At 40.5% G+C, this 22,172-nt stretch overlaps 1 protein-coding gene across 10 annotated transcripts in view; it reads right to left on the bottom strand.

Moving 5' to 3' along the window:
- Nucleotides 1-22,172, bottom strand: part of ARID1B (AT-rich interaction domain 1B) — a 329,688-nt gene that overhangs the window by 59,574 nt on the left and 247,942 nt on the right. For all 10 annotated transcript variants that reach the window (XM_057406383.1, XM_057406430.1, XM_057406388.1 and 7 more), the window contains 2 exons: nt 6,872-7,051; nt 377-704 (listed from right to left, as the gene is read on the bottom strand). In XM_057406383.1, coding sequence (XP_057262366.1) covers nt 377-704; nt 6,872-7,051 — 508 coding nt within the window. The remainder of the gene's footprint in view (nt 1-376; nt 705-6,871; nt 7,052-22,172) is intronic.

Below are 22,172 nucleotides of genomic sequence, written 5' to 3'. Positions count from 1 at the left end.
CCCTCTCCCTACTGGAGACAAAAAATACATATCCAGCTAATCAATTTTAAGTTGCAGACGGGTTGTTTTCAATTCCTAATTCACTGCAAATCTGTGCCTTTTCCTAAAGCCTACAATGCCAAGAACCAAACTGGAAGTGGTTACCATCTCCACTGTCACAGCTGCTTTTTGAAAGGATAATTCAAACACGATAGCACGTTTTCCCCTTACACTGAAGGAAAAAGTATTCTTCCCCCACCTTATCTCCTCCCAGAGATAAGGACACTGATACAACATGTATAAATGCATATGCTGACACCTCTATAGTGTCGTTACTTCAGAAACGTCAAGAAAAAACATTCCTACTCATTTAAACTCCTTTCACCTGGACGCATACCTGCTCTGAGCGGAGTTTGCAGCAGCCTGCATCACTGCAGCAGCCGCCTCCTGTGCCTTACGGTTCACAGTTGGCATGGGTGGGCCCATCCCCGGGCCCCCCTGCTGAGACATGCCAGGAGAATTGGGGGTCATACTGCTCATGTTTCCAGGAAATGGTCTGCTTTGCATCCCAGCTGATGGCATCCGTCCCAGAGGCATGGTACCACAAGGCTGGCTTGGCCCCTGTCCATGCATCTGACTGTTGGCATTTATACCCATGCCAGGTCCTGGGCCACTGTAACTTGTGTTGGGCACGCCGCTGTACGTTGGTGGTCTGGAGTAGTTTCCTGAACAAAATGATAAAAAACACAGAGAAAAACATCATACTTCTGAGCAAATGTATCTATTGAGGAAGCAAGCAGCTGCAGAACTTACACATGTGAACTAAAGTGAACCCCACTGTCCTCAAATGTCAGAACAACTTTTTCACCATGAGGACAGACAGTGGAACAAGCTGCCCAAAGAGCTTGTGCAGATTCCCTCCTTAGAGATTTTCGAGACCCAGCTGGATAATGCCATGAGTATCCTGCTCTGATCTTCTATCTGACCCTGATTTGAATACAAGGTCAGCGAAGAACAATTCCTGAGCACGCAGACAACCTGAATGACCCTATGAACCTGATTTTCATGTACTCTTAAACATTTTCTGCCTGTTATGTATGATGGGATGAGAGGAAAGACAGAAAAGCACAGCCTCCAGAGGGTTAACAACATAGCGCAGAGTACAAAACCGCCTTATGCAGTAAAGAGATACATGGCATGTAAGAAACCCATTACATATAAGCTCAAGGGAGCATCTTTTTGTAATTTCATGTTCTCATTCTTCATCTTCCTGCAATTTCAGCAACAGGCTATTCTCACTGGCTTCTTGCTCCTAACTGCTCTGTCCATTTGTGTCAGAGGCGCTTTGGCATGGAACAGTGAGGATGGGTGCCAGGCCCCAAGAAACATCTCTACTCCTTCCTGTCCTACCCTACCTTCCTGGTAAATTCCAGGTTTGACTATGCCAGCAGAAGGGGTGGTAGCTTACAGCACACCTCCTCTGGGAAAACTAGTATTCCCAGAGTAATCAGCAATATTACAAAGATGCTAATATGAACAGCTGCCTTATGAGGGATGGCATGAAAATGCAGCTGACCCCAATCTACGTTGTCACTGGAGCAAACTGCTCCACTTGCAGCAGCTTAACTCATGAGTGCCTATTTCCCTATCACGTTGAAAGGTCAAGAAGTGAGTGTACACTATTCAGTGATAGAAACAAACCCAAGCAGCATGAGAAAGAGGAAGGAAAAAAACCCAGTAAAGATATGATAGAAAGTATTTTAGGAAATGGATCACATTATACTACTTCAGTCATCAGTTTTGACTTGTCTTTATTTCCATCTCATGCAGATTAGTGGAAACACAACCCGTTCCCTCCCTGTGGGATGCCACAGAGCAGAGTTTCCTGACTACTCTCAGATATTCCCACGGTTGTTCAAAGGCAGCAGCCCTTGGACTCTTTCTCTGAACATGGAGATCAGCCACATCTCTCCTCAGCCCTCAGCTACTAGGCAGTGGAGCTGGTGGCATGCAACTCTTGTTTGTATTTAGAATAAATATATTCATCCACCATTTGAATGCACATATAATTAATTCATACCGTCCTGCCGCTGTGCTTTGGCTAACTCTCCTCCCTACACAGTAACCAACTCACTCTGCTGCAAGTTCTCCTCAGCAAGAACACGTAAGACCTATGTTTTGCAAGGAAATGAAGCAACAATTCTATTCTGTGTCAGAAACCAAGAGCCTGCCTGAGGACCTCCACAGAAATATCCCCAATATGTGGTTCAACAGAGATGAAAGGCTCCAGATTCAGCTTTATGCTGACTCTAGACTGCCCTGTCACTTCTCCTCTAGGCTTGGCCTCTGGCAGCTGACTATTTTCCGTTCAGTGAGCCATCGCCCCTAGCCAGAGTTTTGGTTGCTGAGACAACACTTCTGATTCAGCGTATGTGACCACAAACTGAAGTGTTGACTAGTTTCATACTGCTCTGCTTAGTGTTAAAGGTGTAACACACAACTCGGATGTTCCTCTAGTTTTCCAGTTGCTTTGTGCAAGAAAAATGCGCAAGATAGTGTATATGTGCACTCAAAGATTACACACAGACAGTTAATGCATTTTATGTACATGCTATTAGCAATACTGATTCCCAAAGAAGTAAATTCCTTCCCTAGACTAGGAGACTTGATATCCATAACCACTGGGAGCTACTGTCAGTCCGATTTACATAAAGCCTATTTGTTTTGTCATTTAGGGTCTATAAAGTACGATTCAGCAGCATGCTTGGAGGAGCAAACACCAATGCTAAATACTATTGCTGTTTTGATGCTACTCTGAATTGGGACAAAGAATCTCTTCTTTCACGCTTTGGGTTTTCCAGTGTCAGCACAACACTGAAAAAACAGTGGAACCTTCTCCATAAAAATATGTGGCTCAGTTAAAATAGCTCCTCATCGTTCATCTCCAGGGATACATATCCAAGAGCACAGGGAAGTGGTATCTTTTCAGTAAGGAAAACAAGTTTCAATTTTTTTTCCATGTTTCTTTTTTCCCTAAGCATTTCCTCAATACTTCAAGTACTAGCTATTCTTCTACCTTTCCCAGACCACAAAAAAAAAAAAAAAGAAAAAAGAAAAAGGGCAAAATAAAAGCCAAGCAAAATACAAGAGGAATTGCCAGGAATAAGGAGTGCAATCTTATTTCCATGTTTCTCTAATAGATTAGTAATTTGTTGGCAGTGGCTTTGACAGAAAGCAGATGGATGCAGCATTAAACACAATGAATGCAGCAGATGCTAGGCCAGCCCACATCAGCTGGACGTGTCAGGCAGCCAAGTCCAAAAGCCCACACTTTTCAAGTGGGTACAAGCCTGGCAACAGCGGCTGTACAATATCACTGAACAACTCCTCCCCTCCATATCCGAGGGATTTTTGATTCCAACTCCCCCTTGGCAGAGCAGAACTGTACCCAGAGAGATGACATCTCAAATGCACGAGAAAAAAACAAAGCAGTAACTGGAACTGTGAAGAAAGAAAAAAAAAGGGGTAATTGAAGATAAAACATAAAAAAGCCTAATAACAACCTGCCAAAGACAGATGTTCATACTTCCTGGTGAAACTCCGGCCCACTTTGTCCAGGTCTGCTGAACAAAGTGCTCTGATATCTTGCCATTTCTAGGCAAGCTGAAAAGAGGGAAATTTGAGAACTACCTGTTAATTTTGCTCTCTACAGGAATGGGTCAAATTCACAGTATTAAAAATAGCATCTTAAAGTCATTTTAGAATTTTTTACACGTGCAGTTAACCATCAAGTTTTTCTCATACAGAACATTTAAATGCATTGTTCTGAATTCCACCAAAACTATTTTACCTAGGAGACTTTGGCAGATACAGCTGGTAGTTAAGTCTTAACTCCACAAGCTGTTGTATTTGTGGGCTGAGATATTTACGGCATCTCATCCTTAAGATGCTACCACTTAGATTAAAATCAGTGGGACCTAAGTAGCAAAGTGCTTTTGTGAAATGAGTCCAGCACTGAAAGTTACAAAGCACAAACCACATTACCTCACCACAAACAAACGGTGGGTTAACTCACTGTGAAATTCCGATCTTGTGGTTTCTCTGTTTATACCCAAACAGAGCAGTTTTTCTGCTGAATCAAGCAGGAAAACTTAGGGAGATGGGATGCATGTTTTACTGATCCACAGGAAGTTTTTCTCTTCCCTAGTCTTAAAAGACCAAACTGACTATAGCATCTGACTGCTCTCCAGAGTGCATTTAAAGGACATTTTGCTGTGGCAGCAGTTTGATGCCCGGGTCACAGACCAGAGCTTCATCAGCCCCCAAGCTAGGTGCTGTCCAAATACAAACCAAAGAGACTATTTCTTTCAGTAACAACTTCCATTCTTTCTTCTTTTTTCTTTTTTTATCTGGGTGCAGGCAAATACCGGGATTTAATACAAAATTAAAACTAATGTTCTGTAACTGCATGCTGTATCACAGACACCGAAGTGTGGAGCCAAAGCCATTTTTTATTTTTGTAGGGAATGGTTTCAAAGGATCGGACTAGGTCCCCAGTACATAACTGCTTCCTGGGAAAATATATTCTACTCTTATTATAGATCTAAGTGTCATGTAAACACATGAAAACCAAATAAATCAATCATATGCATGAAATGGATCATTCTGCTCTCGTGAACTGGAGGCTAATTCCTCCAAACCAAACTTACTGGTGTAGTCTTTATTACGGTGTGCAATTCCACTGCAGAGAAAGGACACTAGCCTTGAGAAACAGTTTTCACGACAGCACATAGTGAAATCTAGCATTCAAACTCAAAGCTCAGTGTCACAGAATACTCTAACACGTACATAAAAGTGACATGCAGTCCTGTCAAACTCAGCCTGTGCTTAACAATATTCTGGAGGAAGGCCCATGTGAACAGAACATGGAAAGCAAATAAAATCCTTGACAATTATTTAATTTAATATTTTAATAACTTGGTTGCAACCCAGGTAATTTTCAAAATATTTGTTATTCTGGTAATAAAAGGTAAATAGTGTAACATTATTATATTCCAGGTAAATACATGACTTCAAAATATCACCATCTTCATCCCCAGATTAATGGTCACATTAGCCGGTTGAAAATGTAGTATCCTTCTGCTCTAATTGCTACCTGTAGAGCTGAAAGTCTGCAAGGCCCTAATTTTATGATGACCAGTGCACAGGAACACCAGTATTCTCCAAGAGCTGGCAGAAGAACACGCTTTTCATCCATCACACTATTCACCAGACCCTTCTGAAACGGCCTGTTAATGACAATGATGCTCATTTTCTTCCTGCCCCTCAAGTTCACTTTTTAATAGATGTTTCTTCCTGACCGTGACCCATAAAATCATTACATAGGCACTTTCATCTACAGAGGGAGGAAAAGAACTGCTGAACTCAAGCAAAAACGAAAGTAGTATTCAGCGTGTTACTTAAATGCATTGATTTAGTACAAAACCCTTTCCATTCAATCAGTGTGGATGGCTAATGTTTTACTACACTTGACACCCACTATTCCCATGGTTCAGAATCTCAGCAGCAGTAGTACAGCTGTAAGTCAGGATAGCACGCCATAAATTCACTGGATTTTCACCAGTTAAGCTAGCTGCTCGCTGTGCAGATAAAAATAAGCACTTGGACAGCATTTTATGGCCACAAAATGCCTTCCAAATAAAAGGAAAGCACCAGTCAACTAGAGTTAGGCAATTAATCTTCACACATGGCTATAAGGCATTACTAGCCCCATTTTACAGTCAAGGAAGGCGAAGCAGAGAAATGAATCTACTTGCCTATGTTGAAAGATGATGTAAAAGGCAGAGCCAAAATTAGAAACTGGGAAATCTTGGCTTGTAGCCCTGCGCTCAGAACACTACAACAAACGCTATCCAGAGATGAAACAGAAAGGAACATCGTGCAGGGCAGTAAAGGTCCCTGCAAACAAACATCAGAACTAGTTCTCAGAAACTCTGGAGACTAAAGTCACCATCCTTACTAGCATAGGCAAGCCATAAAGCTCTTACAGAATCTCCAGCTTCTGGCTCCAGTCCTTTTTGAGAATTTTAAGTAAGAAAGCAACAGTAGTTAGCACTTAACTACTATTTTTTTTGCTGGCAAAGAAAAGCTTACTCATGTACCTCTACCGTCCCTTATATATTCTATGGCTTGACTCCAACTTCATTAAGCCCCTAAACAGATGCATATTTGATAATGGTCATTCATTGAAGGCAAAACAGCAGACAAGTTTAGGGCTGTCCAGGGGAAGAAACAGTGTATTCTATTTTCAGCTTAATCCTCCAACAATTCCAACAAGCAAAATAAAAGGAACTCTCTCTCTCAGTCTGTAGGGTTAGTTAAGGTTCACAAACTGTATGCATTAGAGCCCAATATTATATTTCCACAGTAGCCGCTGTACTATTATACTTGTTAGAAGACTTCAACCCTCACAGTCACCACATAATTTCATATTGGCCTTCACTGGATTTCATTTAAGAAAAAAAGTCCTATTTTGGGATCGGTGGTGTGACCCTTATTCCATGCTTGGTCAAATGTGGCTTCATTGCAGAGATGACATGCTCGGTCTCTTAAACAAATGGCCTTTGCAATGCAACAGGTTCATCATTTCCTTGCCCAGTTTAAAGTCACTATTTTTATACAGAGAAAGAGGCTAATAACAGAAGCAGCTTCTTCCACAAGGGGCAGCTCCACCTCTGGATGACAGTTTTGTTTGAGGGAGAGTGTTGTGTTTGCTTATTTTCTTATTTTGTTTTTAAGAAATCACATACCTACCTACAAATACGATACATATATATACTTTTATATATATGTACATATAAACTACCATGTGTATTACCAGCAAGCCTTTTACCTTGTGGTCCATACTGGCTCATCTGAGGCCCATAAGTACCACTTGAATTACTCTGCTGAAAGCTACCGATTCCAGGATGCACTTGGCCTCCAGGTGATGGGTGTGGTGACATGGAAGGTCCAGTCTGCTGAGCTCCATACTGTGACATCTGGGGGTTCCTCTGAATGCCTGCCATAAAACCTGAAGGGAAAAAAGTGCCAAAGCAAAAATTAATATTCAGGGAACTGTTCTTTATTTAAACAATCTTTGACATTAAAAAATCCCAACACTCTTCAGGTATTTTCAGACTAGAAATGTCCAGAAAACTGCTATTGTTCATATGAACAGAAATAAATGCACCTCCAAGTCAGCAAAGATGTCTCAACAACCCAACCTGTATAGAAGGTTCAGAAACTTTTACTTGTAACTTTTGCTTAGTTACAAATTGCTGCTAGTTTTAAAATGAAACACATCTTTAGGAAAAAACAAAACAAAACAAAAAAACAACCCAATGATTTACATTACCTAGTAAGTAGTACAGAATTTGCCTGATGACTTATGGTGGGAGTATCCTGCCTTCCAAAATTATATGTTGCTAACCAAATGCATTAACTCCAGCGTGTAGAAATCCACTGTAAATACTCCTATTGCTTACAAACTCTTCAGAGCTAAAATTTCCCTTTATGTGAAGACTAGTTGCACCAGCCAGAAAAAAAAATAGTAGTTTTGGTATGTAGCTGTGCTCTAGGTCCTTCTTCTGGTCTGTCGCCAGCACACCTGTATTGCAGTCTCTCTTTTTCTCCTTTTGTAAATATATTGATGAATCCCAATTTAATTTAAGGTTCAAAACCTGCAGCAAAAGACCTAGTGAGATGATATACAATCTAGAAGCTTCATAGAAAGGAAGAGTACTAAGCCTATTAAATGAGAGGTGCATTTTGTGGCAGGGTTTTATAAGTTTTCACGAACTGGGAAAAATCCTTCAATGCTGCCCATGAAATTAATGTCTATGCAGGGACGCTGGTTTTGTCACGTTTTACCTTGAAAGATTTTAGTGCTGCTTTCAGGGTTGAAGAGGATGTGTTGAGGGGACAGCAAGGATTTTTATTTTTCCTTGTTTCTGGAGGAAACAAGCTTTCTCTTCTGTTCTGCTTGCACGTTAGATTTCATCTTCACATTTCTGTGAGGCCAAACGTGAGCGTGCTGAAGGCCAGTGTTCGCTGCGCTGCCAGCGGCTGACCCCTGCCTGATTGAGGCAGGAGACACGTTGTGCTGGTGCCAAGGGGTGAACATGCATAAGCAAGTCTGCACTTTGGCCCATCCTGCAACTAGATCAGGCACCTGTGCTTGGAGGCTGCAGAGAGCTGAAGCATTATTTATGAAAAGTGCCGGTTTCCACTCCCTTACATTAATTTTAGTGGTGTGCGTGTGGGAAGGTGTGAAGTTGAAAGGCAAAAGACACCTGGCCTGGCAGCCTTAGTTACACCTTTTTTACATGAGGGAGGGAACAGAGGAAAGGTAAGAGCAAACCCCCCTGACAGTGAGCTGAGAACTGGAAGCTTCTGAAGGGAAGAAAGCAAGCAAAAAGGGGAGAGAGAGGCAAAGACAAGTTGTGATGACAGACACAAACGGGTGACAGGAGGAGGAGATGTGGCTAAAGAATGACTCTCCCAAAAGGCCAGGTTGTCCTCCTATAGGTCAGCATTACACATCACACAGATCTGGTTAATGGAGAGTGGTAATTTTTTCTCAGCCACACAAAGATACATGATCAAATTCACAACTGAAAACACTGAGGTGCTAGAGCTCCCACAACCAGGCAGCTGCCTTCAGGGGTCTCTCTGTGGGAACCACAGCCCCAGCCAGCATGCCCTGAACTCAAAACAGTAAGTTTCTCATCCTAGCGCTGCTGTCAATGACACAGTAGGTGACACTGGGTGAACGACCTCCCAGCCTTTCTGTGGGTCAGCCTCCCTGTTTTTTTCACTGGTGACAAACAGGTTCTGTGATGTAGAAATGAAAGGTGGTGTGTATTTTACCAGAGATAAGGCTTTAAGTCCAAGCACCTGTAAGCAGTTTTTGAGCCCTCCACAAACCCTTCCTCTTTAGCATACTTACCCATCCACTAATCCCCTGTCAGAGAGACAACAAGCTCAATGCTGCAGGTTGTAAGGAGAAAAAACAGGAGCCGAGATGATCTTGCACCCCCTTGTGCCCAGTTCTTTTGTGCTATGATCAGCTCAACCATAGCATGCTAGAACTACCAACTGCAATGTTTGACAGAGTATGTACAGAGTTCTCCTGGTCTTTCTGCAAGCCCCAAGACAAGCAGATTTGATCACACCTGAAGTGCAAAGTCAGAGCCTAGCACTGGCTCTGGAGGAAGCCGGGAAACACACGCTGGCATGCAGCATGGCAAAGAGCCCAGGGTGAAATGGTGGCTTGGAAACTGGCCTGTCCTGATTGGAAAACTCCACACTTGTGCAAAGGAAGCTTGTATGACTTTCTCTGCTTAGCTTTATTTTGAAACAGACCCCTTGATTTCTAAAATGGTTCCACTATGCACACAAACCTCATTGCAAAGCTGGTGTCTTTTGCCGATAGTGCTGTAACTAATTTAGGAACCTAATACAATTGTGCATCTGTATGAAATAAATGTCTGCATCCCCGACACACGTACATCATATGTGTCACACTCATGGGATCTATTTAAATGAAAAATTCTGTACTGGTCACACCAAGTTTTTTATTATAAAGACAGTATCTAGTACAGAAGTGAGGGTTTTCTGTTCACCGTGGGCCTTATAACCTATGCAAAAAAAACTTTCCAAACATTGTGTTAGTGGCTAAAGTTTTTTCAGCTCAGTTATTATCACAGGCAGTACTTTTCTTAACACCACAAGGATGGACGACACATTGAAAAGTTATCGTTTGTACAGGTTGTAGTGATTTCTAGCAGTGATGAAAAGAGACTGCTGGTTGTTGAATGTAATGGAGAACATGGACTAATGTCTAATGAAGAACAAGGAGAACACCAGTTCTAGCCAGCTCAGCTGCTGTCAGAAGGGCTCCTGAAAGGACTAGAGTAAGAGGTGAAATAAATGTTTCCACTCAAATGACCTCTTCTTCAGGAAACTTCTAATCCTTTCTAATGCTGTGGAATGGACTGTGTGGCTATGTGCACAGTCATAAATAAAACATGCCAGGACCATTCCTGGGCTTGGAGAGCCAGGTAGCACATTCATGTCCATCTAGCTAGACCTTCCCACTCAATCCTGATAGTCCTATCTGTATGACTTCTGCGCACAGCCCCTTGTGATGCCTTATCCATGTGAGCTATGGCTCAGGGAGTGCTCAAAGGCATCAGCCAAACCTATGTTGTGGGGACACCAGTAATTCATCAGCAGAGGTAACTTGTGATACTACTCAAACTCACACTCTGGCCTTAGTCTGGGGAGATGTTGATTAACACAGCAAGAATGAACAGATTCCTTAACAGCTTTTGACTTGAGGCATAAGTTTCATCATCCCAGAAGGTGTCAGACAGCTCTCAGAGAGGAGTCATTTCAGCTACAGATGCTATGTGGAGGAGAAGGTAAGATCAGGACCCTACTGTGATCTTGATTCTGTTATAACAGAGGAGTCTATCCTCCTCCTAGCTCTGAGAGAGCCCAGCGCATGTTCAGAGATCAGTGCATGAGTTTGAAGTGTTTTGAATATTTGCAAAACACTCAGATGTCTTAGAAAAAGGGTTCCTGGTCAAGACGTTAACATTCTTGCATCATAAAGAGAAAACAGCATCAATTCTAGAAATCATATTAGAAATGAAAGAGAGCAGCTGGCATACATTCATTTTTCCTTATTTACAGATATTTTGCCTAGCGTTCAACTTCATTTATAACTGATACAAAAAGAAATAAATTTTCTTTCCAGAAAATTAGATCTAAGATAAAGTTTGCCTTTGTAAAGAAGGGAAGTAGGATTACATTAGGGCTGCCCTGGAGTAAAGGCAGTGGAGTGATTCAACAGAGTACATCTGACACGTCAACCTCTGCGACAACAAGGTGGTTCTTTTAAATAAACTGCTAAGAGCAAGCTGTGAGTTAAGACATTAAAAATTGCAATCACAACATGCTCATCAGTGAACAAATCTACTCCTTTCCTTTAGCATTAGTGATAAAAGAGGTACAGATGATGCTTTACTTTCCATCGCAACAAGGGATTACTTACTGAAAAAACACTTGAGTGGATTTTGGCAAACTAAGCTATTTCAGGAGCAGTTGAATAAAGTGAGTCTGCCAGAAATACCATCTTCCTTTTTAGTTACTTTTTATGCTACATTTATGTTCCTAAAGAATGGTTGTTTTTATTACAACCCAATTTAACCTTGTAGCACCATCTTTGAATTTTTTTTAGTTCTAAATGAAACAGTAGCATATTATTAACAATTCGCACATTGTAACTAAAATAAAAATCCATACAAGGTTTAAAACTGGTCAGGCAGCAGCGTATTTTTCTTCTTCCTTTTCAGCAAAATATAGAGAAAAAATATAAAATGGGTAATGCTTACGATAGAAGTTTCTGCTCCTTTGATAAAGAGAAGACAAACAAGAAGCTTCTGTTGTCCTGCACAGTACTAACATAGAATCACAGAATCATAGAATAGTTAGGGTTGGAAAGGACCTTAAGACCATCTAGTTCCAACCCCCCTGCCATGGGCAGGGACACCTCACACTAAACCATATCACCCAAGGCTTCGTCCAACCTGGCCTTGAACACCGCCAGGGATGGAGCATTCACAACCTCCCTGGGCAACCCATTCCAGTGCCTCACCACCCTAACAGGAAGGAACTTCTTCCTTATATCCAATCTAAACTTCCCCTGTTTAAGTTTTAACCCATTACCCCTTGTGCTATCACTACAGTCCCTAATGAAGAGTCCCTCCCCAGCATCCCTATAGGCCCCCTTCAGATACTGCAAGGCTGCTATGAGGTCTCCACGCAGCCTTCTCTTCTCCAGGCTGAACAGCCCCAACTTCTCAGCCTGTCTTCATACGGGAGGTGCTCCAGTCCCCTGATCATCCTCGTGGCCCTTCTCTGGACTTGTTCCAACAGTTCCATGTCCTTTTTATGTTGAGGACACCAGAACTGCACACAATACTCTGGTAATGTACATCATATAGGTAATACCATTTATGATGCCTTTGTTAAAACATTTAAAATCATTTTTTTTCCCTTATGCATATATGCATATGCACACACACCAGACCAACAACAGTAAATTACTAAAGCTTCATGAAATTATGCACTAAGGTTGTCTTAATTACATTTGCACACTGCCCAATATAAAATCAACTGTTTCTTGAATGCTGTTATCTCCTTAGCACTAACCATGAAAGACACCCACTGAATGTGCTGGGTGTTGCTGCAAAACCTCAGATGGATTATTTTGCTATTTTAAAGTCTTAGCTTGAATGTGAAAAAAAAAAACCAAAACCCTTTCAGGAAAGCAAGAACTCAAACACAAAGGAAATGACTGCAAAGTAACAAGTTATTGCATATCAGCTGACGGACAGCAACTGCCTACTGGCACACACTTAACCCATGGTCAATGAGAGGTCTTTTGATTTAGCCAGGAGTACTGCATTGATTTTCATGAATGAATTAAACCTGAAAACACATGGAACACATACTCATTTTAAGCTCAGGAAAACTTTGGAGCTTACAGTGATAGGAGGTCACTATTAAATTACACATTTGATAAACAAAAAATGAGGAATGATAGAACTTGCAATGGTACTTTGTAAAAAAGAACTTACGTAAGATAAAAATACATCAGGCTATCGCTCCTTCTAGAGAGGCATACTTACTGACAGAGCATGGGACCAAAACAACTGAGGAACTCTTCTGAGTATATTCTGAATATATTCTGAAGTTCTCCTTGCTCAAGAGCAGAGGCTAAAGAAGGGGCTATATTGGCTTATTACTCTGAAAATCATGGAATAAGAAGAGCAGAAAAAGACTGGATGCATTCACTAATCATCAAATAATTAGAGAAAAAGAATGTAAAATTCTCTACTTACAATTCAGTTTATAAGATAAATATTTGAGAAGAGGTATTTTCCACTACCTACAGAGAAAAACGTGTATGTGGAGAATCACACAAATTTCCACTGCTTGGTACGTTAGCAAGGCACTGGGTCAGTACCCTTGGGAAAAAAGAGCAAATGTTTGCACACCCATGACAAATTTTGGCAGACTTTCCTTCTGCAGACAGCCATTTGGGTTGTATTCACTATCTCAGGATTTTCACCAGAGAATACAACAGAACTGAGATGGATCTAAAGTGGTGACTTCACGGAGCTCATCCATGGGTAAACAACACTGAGACAAGAAGTGACAGGGTAAAGCTAAACAAACAAAACCACTATCCTGTGCAGTGAGTATAATAAAATTTGGCAACCTGTTAGCATGGCAGGATGCTCAGGAAGATCACAGTTAGACTGAAATTCTCACTATCCCACCCATCTCAAATGGCAAGGACAGCTCAGGAAGTGTTTGGACTGGTGAACTATGCGTGGGGTTTTGCCCAGCTGAACATGTCCACAGTCAGCACCTCAGAGCAGTGCAAAGAAACATCCAACAGAATAACATTCACACATTAATGAAGTGTTCTAGTCATCAAAATAGTTGGTTACTCTTGCATAAGCCTGAGACACCAGGACCCCAAATATGCAACCAGGTTGTCTGCAGAGACTGCTGATAGTACTAGAACAAACGTCTTCAAATGGTGTCATCAGACCTGGGAATGAGTAGCTTATGGACTGTAGGAGCTAAGAAAATACTGTTGTGCCATTACTTTGAGAGGCCAGCATTATGTGGCCATAAGCTACTTAGAGTCACTGGCAGAGAATGGCATGGTATTCCTGTAAGGTACTATTAAAAATCTACATTAAGAAGGACACAGTGAGAGATTTAGATAATGGAAAAAATATAAGCAGACAAAAGTCTAAACAAGTAACATCAGTGAAGAAACTGGGAAAGGTTTGACTGAAGTACCAGAATACAACCCAAGTGAAACCATGTGGGTGGTATATGAAAACTGGCCTCTAGAGCAAGCAGGCACAAGATTTCTTTATGTTCAAGATACCTCAGCTCCTACTCTCACTTTCCAGAAGACAGCTTTACTAAAAACATGCCCATCTGGACTAGTGACAGCACATATGAAACTACGTTTGTCATACATGTAACATTCAACTTGGTAATATACTCTGCAAGACTGGTGAGCATGCGTAGATCAGCTTGCAGTGTCAACCTCATTTAGATGATACAAATACCAATTCTCAACATTCCTGTGCAATTAATAGGCAGGTAAAAGAAATAATAAATAAAACACCTTTATAAACAGATGGCAAACAAGATCTGATCCATATTTAGCACGGCTAAGCTACAGCACTGCACCGATACAGCATCTTCGGATGGCTTTGGTATGAACCTGCTAGATGACAAGAGCAGTACTTCGGTATCGAAAACATGAGGATATTACTAATATCCCTGGCACCAGGTGAACACTTCTGCTGACAAGCAACTTGGACAACTGAAGGACAAGAGCATAAAAAAATGTAGTAAGACCACTGACACAGGAAAAATTAAGAGGCTTATTCTCTTGCCTCTAACAGAAGGGATAATAACCTTGATAATGCTTTTTATTTTTATAAAACCTAACAGAAAAATTTTTAAATCCTCATTTATTTCTCCAACCACAACCTCTTTAATTTAAAAAAGCCTCCAAAAGTTTTTAGGAGAAAGTTCTTAATTGTTTCCCTATTAACCATGAAAAAAATCTAACTTCCACACTGAGCTCTTTTTTCAGCCCACATAAACCCTGTCATCTCCAACTCCATCAGGGTGCTACTAAAAACATCTGAAGTTCTCTGGGCCAGAGTACCAGTGACACAGTTTCCCTTTTGTACCTGGATGATTTATTTTCATGTTGGCATCTGCAGAACAGCCACCATATTTCTTCACACCCATTCAACAAAGGATGTTTCTTTGCTTATGTGTAACAGCAGTTATGGAAAACACCACCATAGCAAAACTGAGGCTTTCTGCAAAGATCACTACAGTATTTTGCCTTTTCACAAAAGGATCAATGCTCTGCTTTAAGAAAAAGTGCTGAAATTGTTTTATTTTTTCTTTAAAAGTATTTTTTACTATGTGTTAATATATATCTTACAGTCTCCTCCCTGTTTATTTGTCTGACTGCTTCTCTTCACAATGTGAATAGCTTTGGGGAAGATGGAAACTAATGACCTAGCTAAGGTTTTAACCCAGACCCCCTAGTGTTTTACCAGCTGTGCTATTAGGTTAACTGGCTGAATCTCCTCTGCTGCTCTCTCTGATATTACAAAACCCGGTCTATGTATAGCATGCAATAATGTTTAAATTCTTCCCACCCCTAAACCTCCCTCTGCTACTGCCTAGCCTTGAAATTCATATAATCTATCATTGATAAATTAGAATCTGGGGAAGGATCAGACAGATTACCCAGATGGTAGCTGGGGAAGAAATATCCAGCCTTTCCTAATGTAAACCTTGCATAATGCTTTCTGATGTAAATTTAAGTGCTACACTGAGGGCAAAGAAAGAAAGACATTTGTGGAGGTGCACAGACAGAACAAAAAAACCATTGCTCATCCACCATCTTATATATAATTTGTTACTGTAACATAACTTACACAAGAAGCTTTGACTATGGTGCTTGGAAAATCTGGGAATGGTGACTTGCAAGCACAAAAGCTCCTCACCCTACCCTCCTGACTGCCCCCAAAGCAAATCCTCAATTTCAGTAGGTATTTTGAGCTGCTGGAATGAATCTGAACAGCAACATTAAAAAACCGAGGAGTCCATCTGCTTTATACAGTCAACATTTGTCTAAGTTTCCCTAATAAATGCATACTTAGGAAAATCACAGAGGAGAGCAAAGAAGGAACAGCACTTTTCAATGTGTAATGTGAAAGGCCTGCAGGCTTAATGGTCTAAATTTCAAGTTTGAAAAATTTACCCTCCCTGGAGACTCCTGTTCAAAGGTTCCATGGATCAACTCAGATCTTCCTTTTCATGAAGTAAATATATTGAATACCATGAGATATATATGGATTTTGTGGACAAGACTAAAATATACACAACGTGTCTTTCCTGTCTTGTGCACATATAGAATAAATAACAATATTTTTTTGGTCATATTTTACCATGATTTATGATTTGACTGATTTTTTTCCTTCCTGGATTTGCAGCTGTTCCCTGATGAGCGATTATTCTGCAGCCTTTTGGGATTCTCTGGGAAAGAAGGAACTATCCAGTGTTATCTATTAATATATACACTATATAGATTTCAGCTCACTGCCTTATATATTAACTACAAATGACACAAAGGGTCTAATATTAGAAGCTCTGTATTTTTAGAGAAGCTTCTCACAAAGGCTAACTTAGGTACTGAGAGAGCAGAGTATACTGGAAATGATGGTGCTGTTGAACAGGCAGAGCACAGAGCACTGATGGCTCCCATCAGTGGAGTTTACAGACCATGATGGGAAGCTGTCCCAGGGGTGGGATCGTACCCAGTAACTTTACATTGAGCATGGTGACAGCAACATCAACTGTCACTTTCAAGTTCTTTATCAGTGACTTCTTGTGGCTTTTCTTGCTCCCAGAGCCCAGAGGCAGGGAATCTGATGGCTGCCTAATGAAGTCAGTGGAAACTTTTCTATTGAGAAGTTTCTCTGCTGGCAACTGTATAAACTCTCTCACAATAATTCAATTCTGCTCCCTAATTTCAAAAAGAGAATCCCCAATTTAGTTTAAAAAATGAAATAAAGATTCATCCCCCAGTATAACAAGATTTAACATCAGGAAGAAGAAAGCAATGACCAACTGCTAGTACAAAAAAATTGCTTGGGTGACCTGAGTCTGGGTTTGATTGTCCAGATATTATTATTTACTTCAAATCCTACTTCTGCAGTCTTCCTCTCTCCCAGCATGGCTTATCATATGTAAATCATACCCTTTCCTCCTTTTTGCAGATAGTCAATACTGTTGCAGGCCACAACTAACCAGATCAACCCAACACAGACAGGCTGATATATGTTTGAAATCCAAATACAGTCTAAAACCAGCACCCTGAAATGGCAACTGACTGATTTAAGAATTAACCTGGTTTGGCAGAGTAACATCATTACTAATACTTTTGGGCAAGAAAAGCAGGTCTTCCTGTAATGCTTGAGACAGACACAAAACTATTCACTCCCACAGCTCAGAGTGAAAACCGGTAACCATTTATCCCAAATGACTGCTAGTCAAAGTAGACACATCGTAAGCATTTTTGCTGTGCATTGCTACATAACGTAGTACAATAAAAACAGGTAGAAAAATGGCGGTCTTGGGTGCCACTGCAATTGAAATAGCAAAGAATAGTATAGTGCAAATGAAGCACTATAGCAAAGAAGAATGTAGAGTGTGTATACATTCAAAAAACTTGTTTATCACGCAACACTACATTTCTGTGCACTTCCACTTCTACAAGCAAATTAAAACTGAAGTGGTAAAAAGCAATGATGGCCTGATCCTTTCTAAAGACTTGATAAATTTAGTGCTCACTAAACTGAGAAATTAACTTTTTGAGTCACCAAAGAAGTTTAGTGCACAATTCTACTGCATATCTCTGCTTTCACATACTGAGTGGCTCTGCATGTTCCTACGCAACATGTCCTATTTAGTCATGTCTTTGTGATGAAAAAGATATGTTTTACTGAGGTAGTATGACAGTTTCAAGTAAAACCTGCTTTTCCTCCTTATATGATACACTTTTCTAGCTGTTGAGGGCCCAGTTCCTCTAACCCCAGTTTTCTGGGCATATCGACTTCCTCCTGGCCTGACACGGTGTTCCTGTGCACCACCTGGAGCTCAGCTCCTCCTCACTGACCCACTTGGAGAATGCTACGTGCAGAAGAGGCACTCAAACATACCTGTGGCTTTGCACTCAGTGCATGTCTCAACCATCTTTCTTCAAGAGCTTGAAACACTTCAGTCTACATCAAGTAAACTTATTACCAAGTCTGATTAAGTGGTGTCATCGTTAACATGGCAAGCAGAAGAATTTTAATGACAAGAATCATTTTATTCTCTAGCTCCTCAGTGCTCTGAATAGATCCCAAACCCCCAAATGAGAGCAAAAAACATATTCTCAGGGAAAAAAGACTTTTTAAGATCTAAACGCAAACTACAGTATCTTTTTGTTGCAATAAGAATTCTTTGATCTATTTTCTTCCTTCTGGTTTCTTATGAAGAAAACAGATTTCAGGGAAAAGAATCTCTGCCATCGTATGTCAGTATTAAGCCATAAATCTCATCAGGAATTGTAGGCGCAAAACACCTGATTGGCATTCTGTGTCTTCCATGCAAGCAAAACCATTTCTATTTTGTTAGAATAAAATACATGACAGTGGGATTTATGTGATGACTGCGTGTAAATAAGCATGCCCAGAAAAGTTAAGGGGAGAAAAATACCAATGTGAAATCTAATGGGTAAATTAGAAAACTGCAGTTACAGGAATTCAGTTGCTACTCAGTGTTTATAGGGAAGCACAAAGAGAACATCAAAATGCCTGCTCACATCCCATCTGTTACTACCTCTTGCTGGATAACATCTTGGATGCCAAAAAAGCTATTTAAATTTACTACATTGCAGCAACTGATAAATATCACTTCTGTGAAGATCTATTACTAAATAAGAACTAGATCTGAGGATAAACCTTACAAGCAGTTACACCAAAAAGATTCAAATTTTGCTTAGTATAACACCTGTACTCCTACAAGCCTGCAGTTTCTAACTCCATGTCCCTGTCTATGTTTTTAATAGAGCATACAAGTGTACAACAATCCTCAAAAGCTGGATCATGTCAACTATAAAAGAAATAAAGCTAGAACGGAAGGAATAACATAAAACAAAGAAAACAGAAAAGGTACTGGGAGGAGGTGATGGAGAAGAGGAAGGCTACTATTCAACTATTTTGGAGGTGCTTACTCAGGGCACTTTCCCCATAGATCTGACAGGCACAGAATGCTGCCATGAAAACTGCCTCCAGCAATGGAATACATTTTCCAGCACATCATAGCAGCTGCAACGGCATCAATTCTGCTTGCAGTCCATGTCCAAACAGAAAAGTTCTCAGTGGTCCTATTTCAGCATATCTCAAGGACTAATTAAATCCTCATTACTATCTTCTAATTATTCCAGTGCTCTGAGATTTCACTGAGCAAGTCCCCAGTGGTGCATTAGATGAAAAGGGTTAAATAACCTGTGTTGATTTTGAGACTCCAGATCTATTTCAGACCTTTAGCATATCATCAGCATTATCATGAATATTTAACTATGCATCGCTGTGAAAACTGTAAGGGGAAAACAATTAAAGATTTTTAAAAAATTAATTCTGACCCATATACATTTGCACTAATAAATAAGGCTTCTTTAAGTATCCCTATTATGAGAGTGCTTGCTAGAGTAATAACCTAAAGTCATTAACTGTTCCCATTAAATTCAATGGTTTTCAGGAGCTCCCGATTCACTATTTTAATGTAAGACTGAAACCTGACATGTACATATCCAACTGCATAAGCATGAAAAGCACTACTTAGAAGTAGTTAAGTTTTCTACATTTTTTTTCAAAATTAGGTAAGAAACCATTCATCTCTGTGGGGGTAAAAATGCCTGTTTCAACATTATTGTGACAGACATTCTCCTATTAGTATCTGCATAGGTGAGTATTCGGATATGCAGGCAGACATCTCTGTTAAGTTCCAAAAGTAAGAGTGGGAGTATAAGCTAATGGCCAGGATGGAAAGATTCTTTTTCATGCTGCAGTTTCAGGAAACTCATTCAGGGGTCAATTTGGATATGCTGGATTTCTGTTTGATGAATACAAGTAACTTCTAACCCACTGAGCTGTTCTGGCTACTAAGCACATCCTCAAAGCACAGCTTCAAAACCCAAACAGATGAGGTCAGTATATACAGCAGAATATAGTCAAGTGACTCTACCTCAGTTATTTGCCAAATGGTTATAACAGCTGTGGCATCACCACTGCCCGACCTCTGGGGGCTGATGTAACTCAAGTTTATAAAAAGCCTTGACTTCAGTAAACACAAAAAATGAACCCCCTACTTTTGATGATAGTGAAGTCTGGAGTAACCGTATCAGAAACAAAGTGCAAAACATGCAACCCTTTCTCCCCCCCAGAGCATAGCAAGTTTCAGTAATGAGCTTCATTGGCCGTGATTACATTTTCATGTGGTATCTCCAAGTAACGGTAATTGCTGGGATTCACCAGCAGCTGAAAACACATGTAGGTGAGCAGCTATGGCCACTCCTGCTTCTCCAGGAGACTTCTGACCCCAGCCCTGCACAGCCTAGCCATCTCCTTAGCATTCTGGCACCAACAATCCATTAAGGTGTGCACTTCAAGTAACCTGCCCACAGAAGCTGAGACATAGGTTATGCACATAAAAGTACATGCAATTTCTTACTGCCAAGGTAGACAGTGTGTGTTGGTAGAACTGAAGAAGTTTCATTGATTTGGCTTCAAACAACAGCAGCCAGTTATCGATTCTGGGATGAGAACAGACATGGGTTGCCTAGAATAGCATGCTCCACCTATGCTGACTCAGGTCCAAATGTCCTAGAGGTTGAGCAGGACATGAAACGTTTTCAAATTCTTTTTTAAAAGTAAGCATTTTTATGCTCATTACAGAAAATATGAAATAAGCTGTATAAGAAGCAAGCTGGAGAGCACAAAAAATCCAATCCCCCAAGAAATTCCCATTACAGTATATGCACACATTACCACTCCCCTCCTCCCATACGTAGAATGTGCATGTACAAATAGGCTTTTTGCTTCATGCTGCACTGTGTGACGGGATGTACAGTCTTAGGCAGGCAAACATGAAAATCCCAGCTGGGTACTGAGTTACCATGGAAAATACGATAAAATATAATCAAACACTCTCAAAATAAATACATGTAAACTTAATGGTTCAAGGTAGCGGTTTAGGTTGCAAAAGTGCTACAGCTCACACTCCACCTGTCAATTAAGCTTCACAGTATCTGGTAAATAATACTTGTTTCAATATTAAGAGCAGAGGATTCTGTTTCAGAAATCATAAGTAGTCTTTAGTTCATTCAATTCTCTCTCTAAACAAGAAAAAACTGTTACACGAAGTGCTAAACAAAACATTACCTTATCCTAAGAAGGGTCTCTGGGTTTTTTTGTTTTAATTTTCTTTTTTTTTTCCTTTTTTTTTTTTCCTTTTCTTTTTGGGGAGACAGTGTATCAGGAAGCCAGGAGTTTAAATTACTGTAACAGATGCCTATGGATCAGGTGTCCTTAGCAGCAACATTTTCTGCTCAGGTTTTTATCAATAAGTGACAAGCACCTTCCCTTTGAGTCCCCATCATTCCCCCTTCTTCCTTCCTTCAAGTTCACTGGAAAGCAGTTCAAGCAAGCAAAGGAATCAACTAATGTAGCAGCCTTTTTAAAAGGTGAAGTTTTCCATTTCAAAGGAGCCTCTAATCAATGACAGGGCACAAAAGGGAATGCATGCATGTTTATGTGAGCATAGCACAGACTTTAGAGAAGCTTTGGGGAACATGTTTTGCAAAATCAGTATGACCTAGCTAGTTACATATTTCATATCTGCTGCATGAAACAAATAGGCTTCTAGTACAAGCTGGGTCACATGGATCATGCATATTACACTGGATTTTGCATATGAAGAGTGCAAAAACTGCAACATTCCCAAACACGTCTTCTCCAAGAACATACCCACAATTCTCACACACACACCTCCCTGCACAGAGGAAGAACCACACTAAATCTGTAAATTTTACTTCCCAGTTATGGCAGCTGTCTTTCTCTGTTCTACTTTTGAATATCCCTCTGCCTCTCCTGACCACACAATGACCTCCAGTTTTGTTCTACATCAGCAATGGAGAGGTTCAACCCTTTCAGTTCCGTCAAACCTGCCTAACTTGTCCCCCAAAGCCAGGTGAGGAACACACACTGCAGAAATAATTATTACAGGGCAATATAACATTTTGTGCCAAGAATTGCCAATTGTGCCAGAAAATGTACACTTTTTTCTGAGATGCTTGGGTGTTCAAGGCCTCAAATCTGATCCGTTCCCAGTGCCTTGTGACACTATCACACAAAGCATTATATATTTGTGCAAAGTGCTGAGGCAATTTTGATTTCACTAAAGACGTATGTTAC

This window comes from Pezoporus wallicus, unplaced genomic scaffold, assembly GCF_028554395.1.
Source record: "Pezoporus wallicus isolate ANWC-B61680 ecotype Strahan unplaced genomic scaffold, APGP_CSIRO_Pwel_v1 contig_3817, whole genome shotgun sequence".
Lineage (NCBI taxonomy): Eukaryota > Metazoa > Chordata > Aves > Psittaciformes > Psittacidae > Pezoporus > Pezoporus wallicus.
This window is presented reverse-complemented; position numbering and strand designations above follow the sequence as displayed.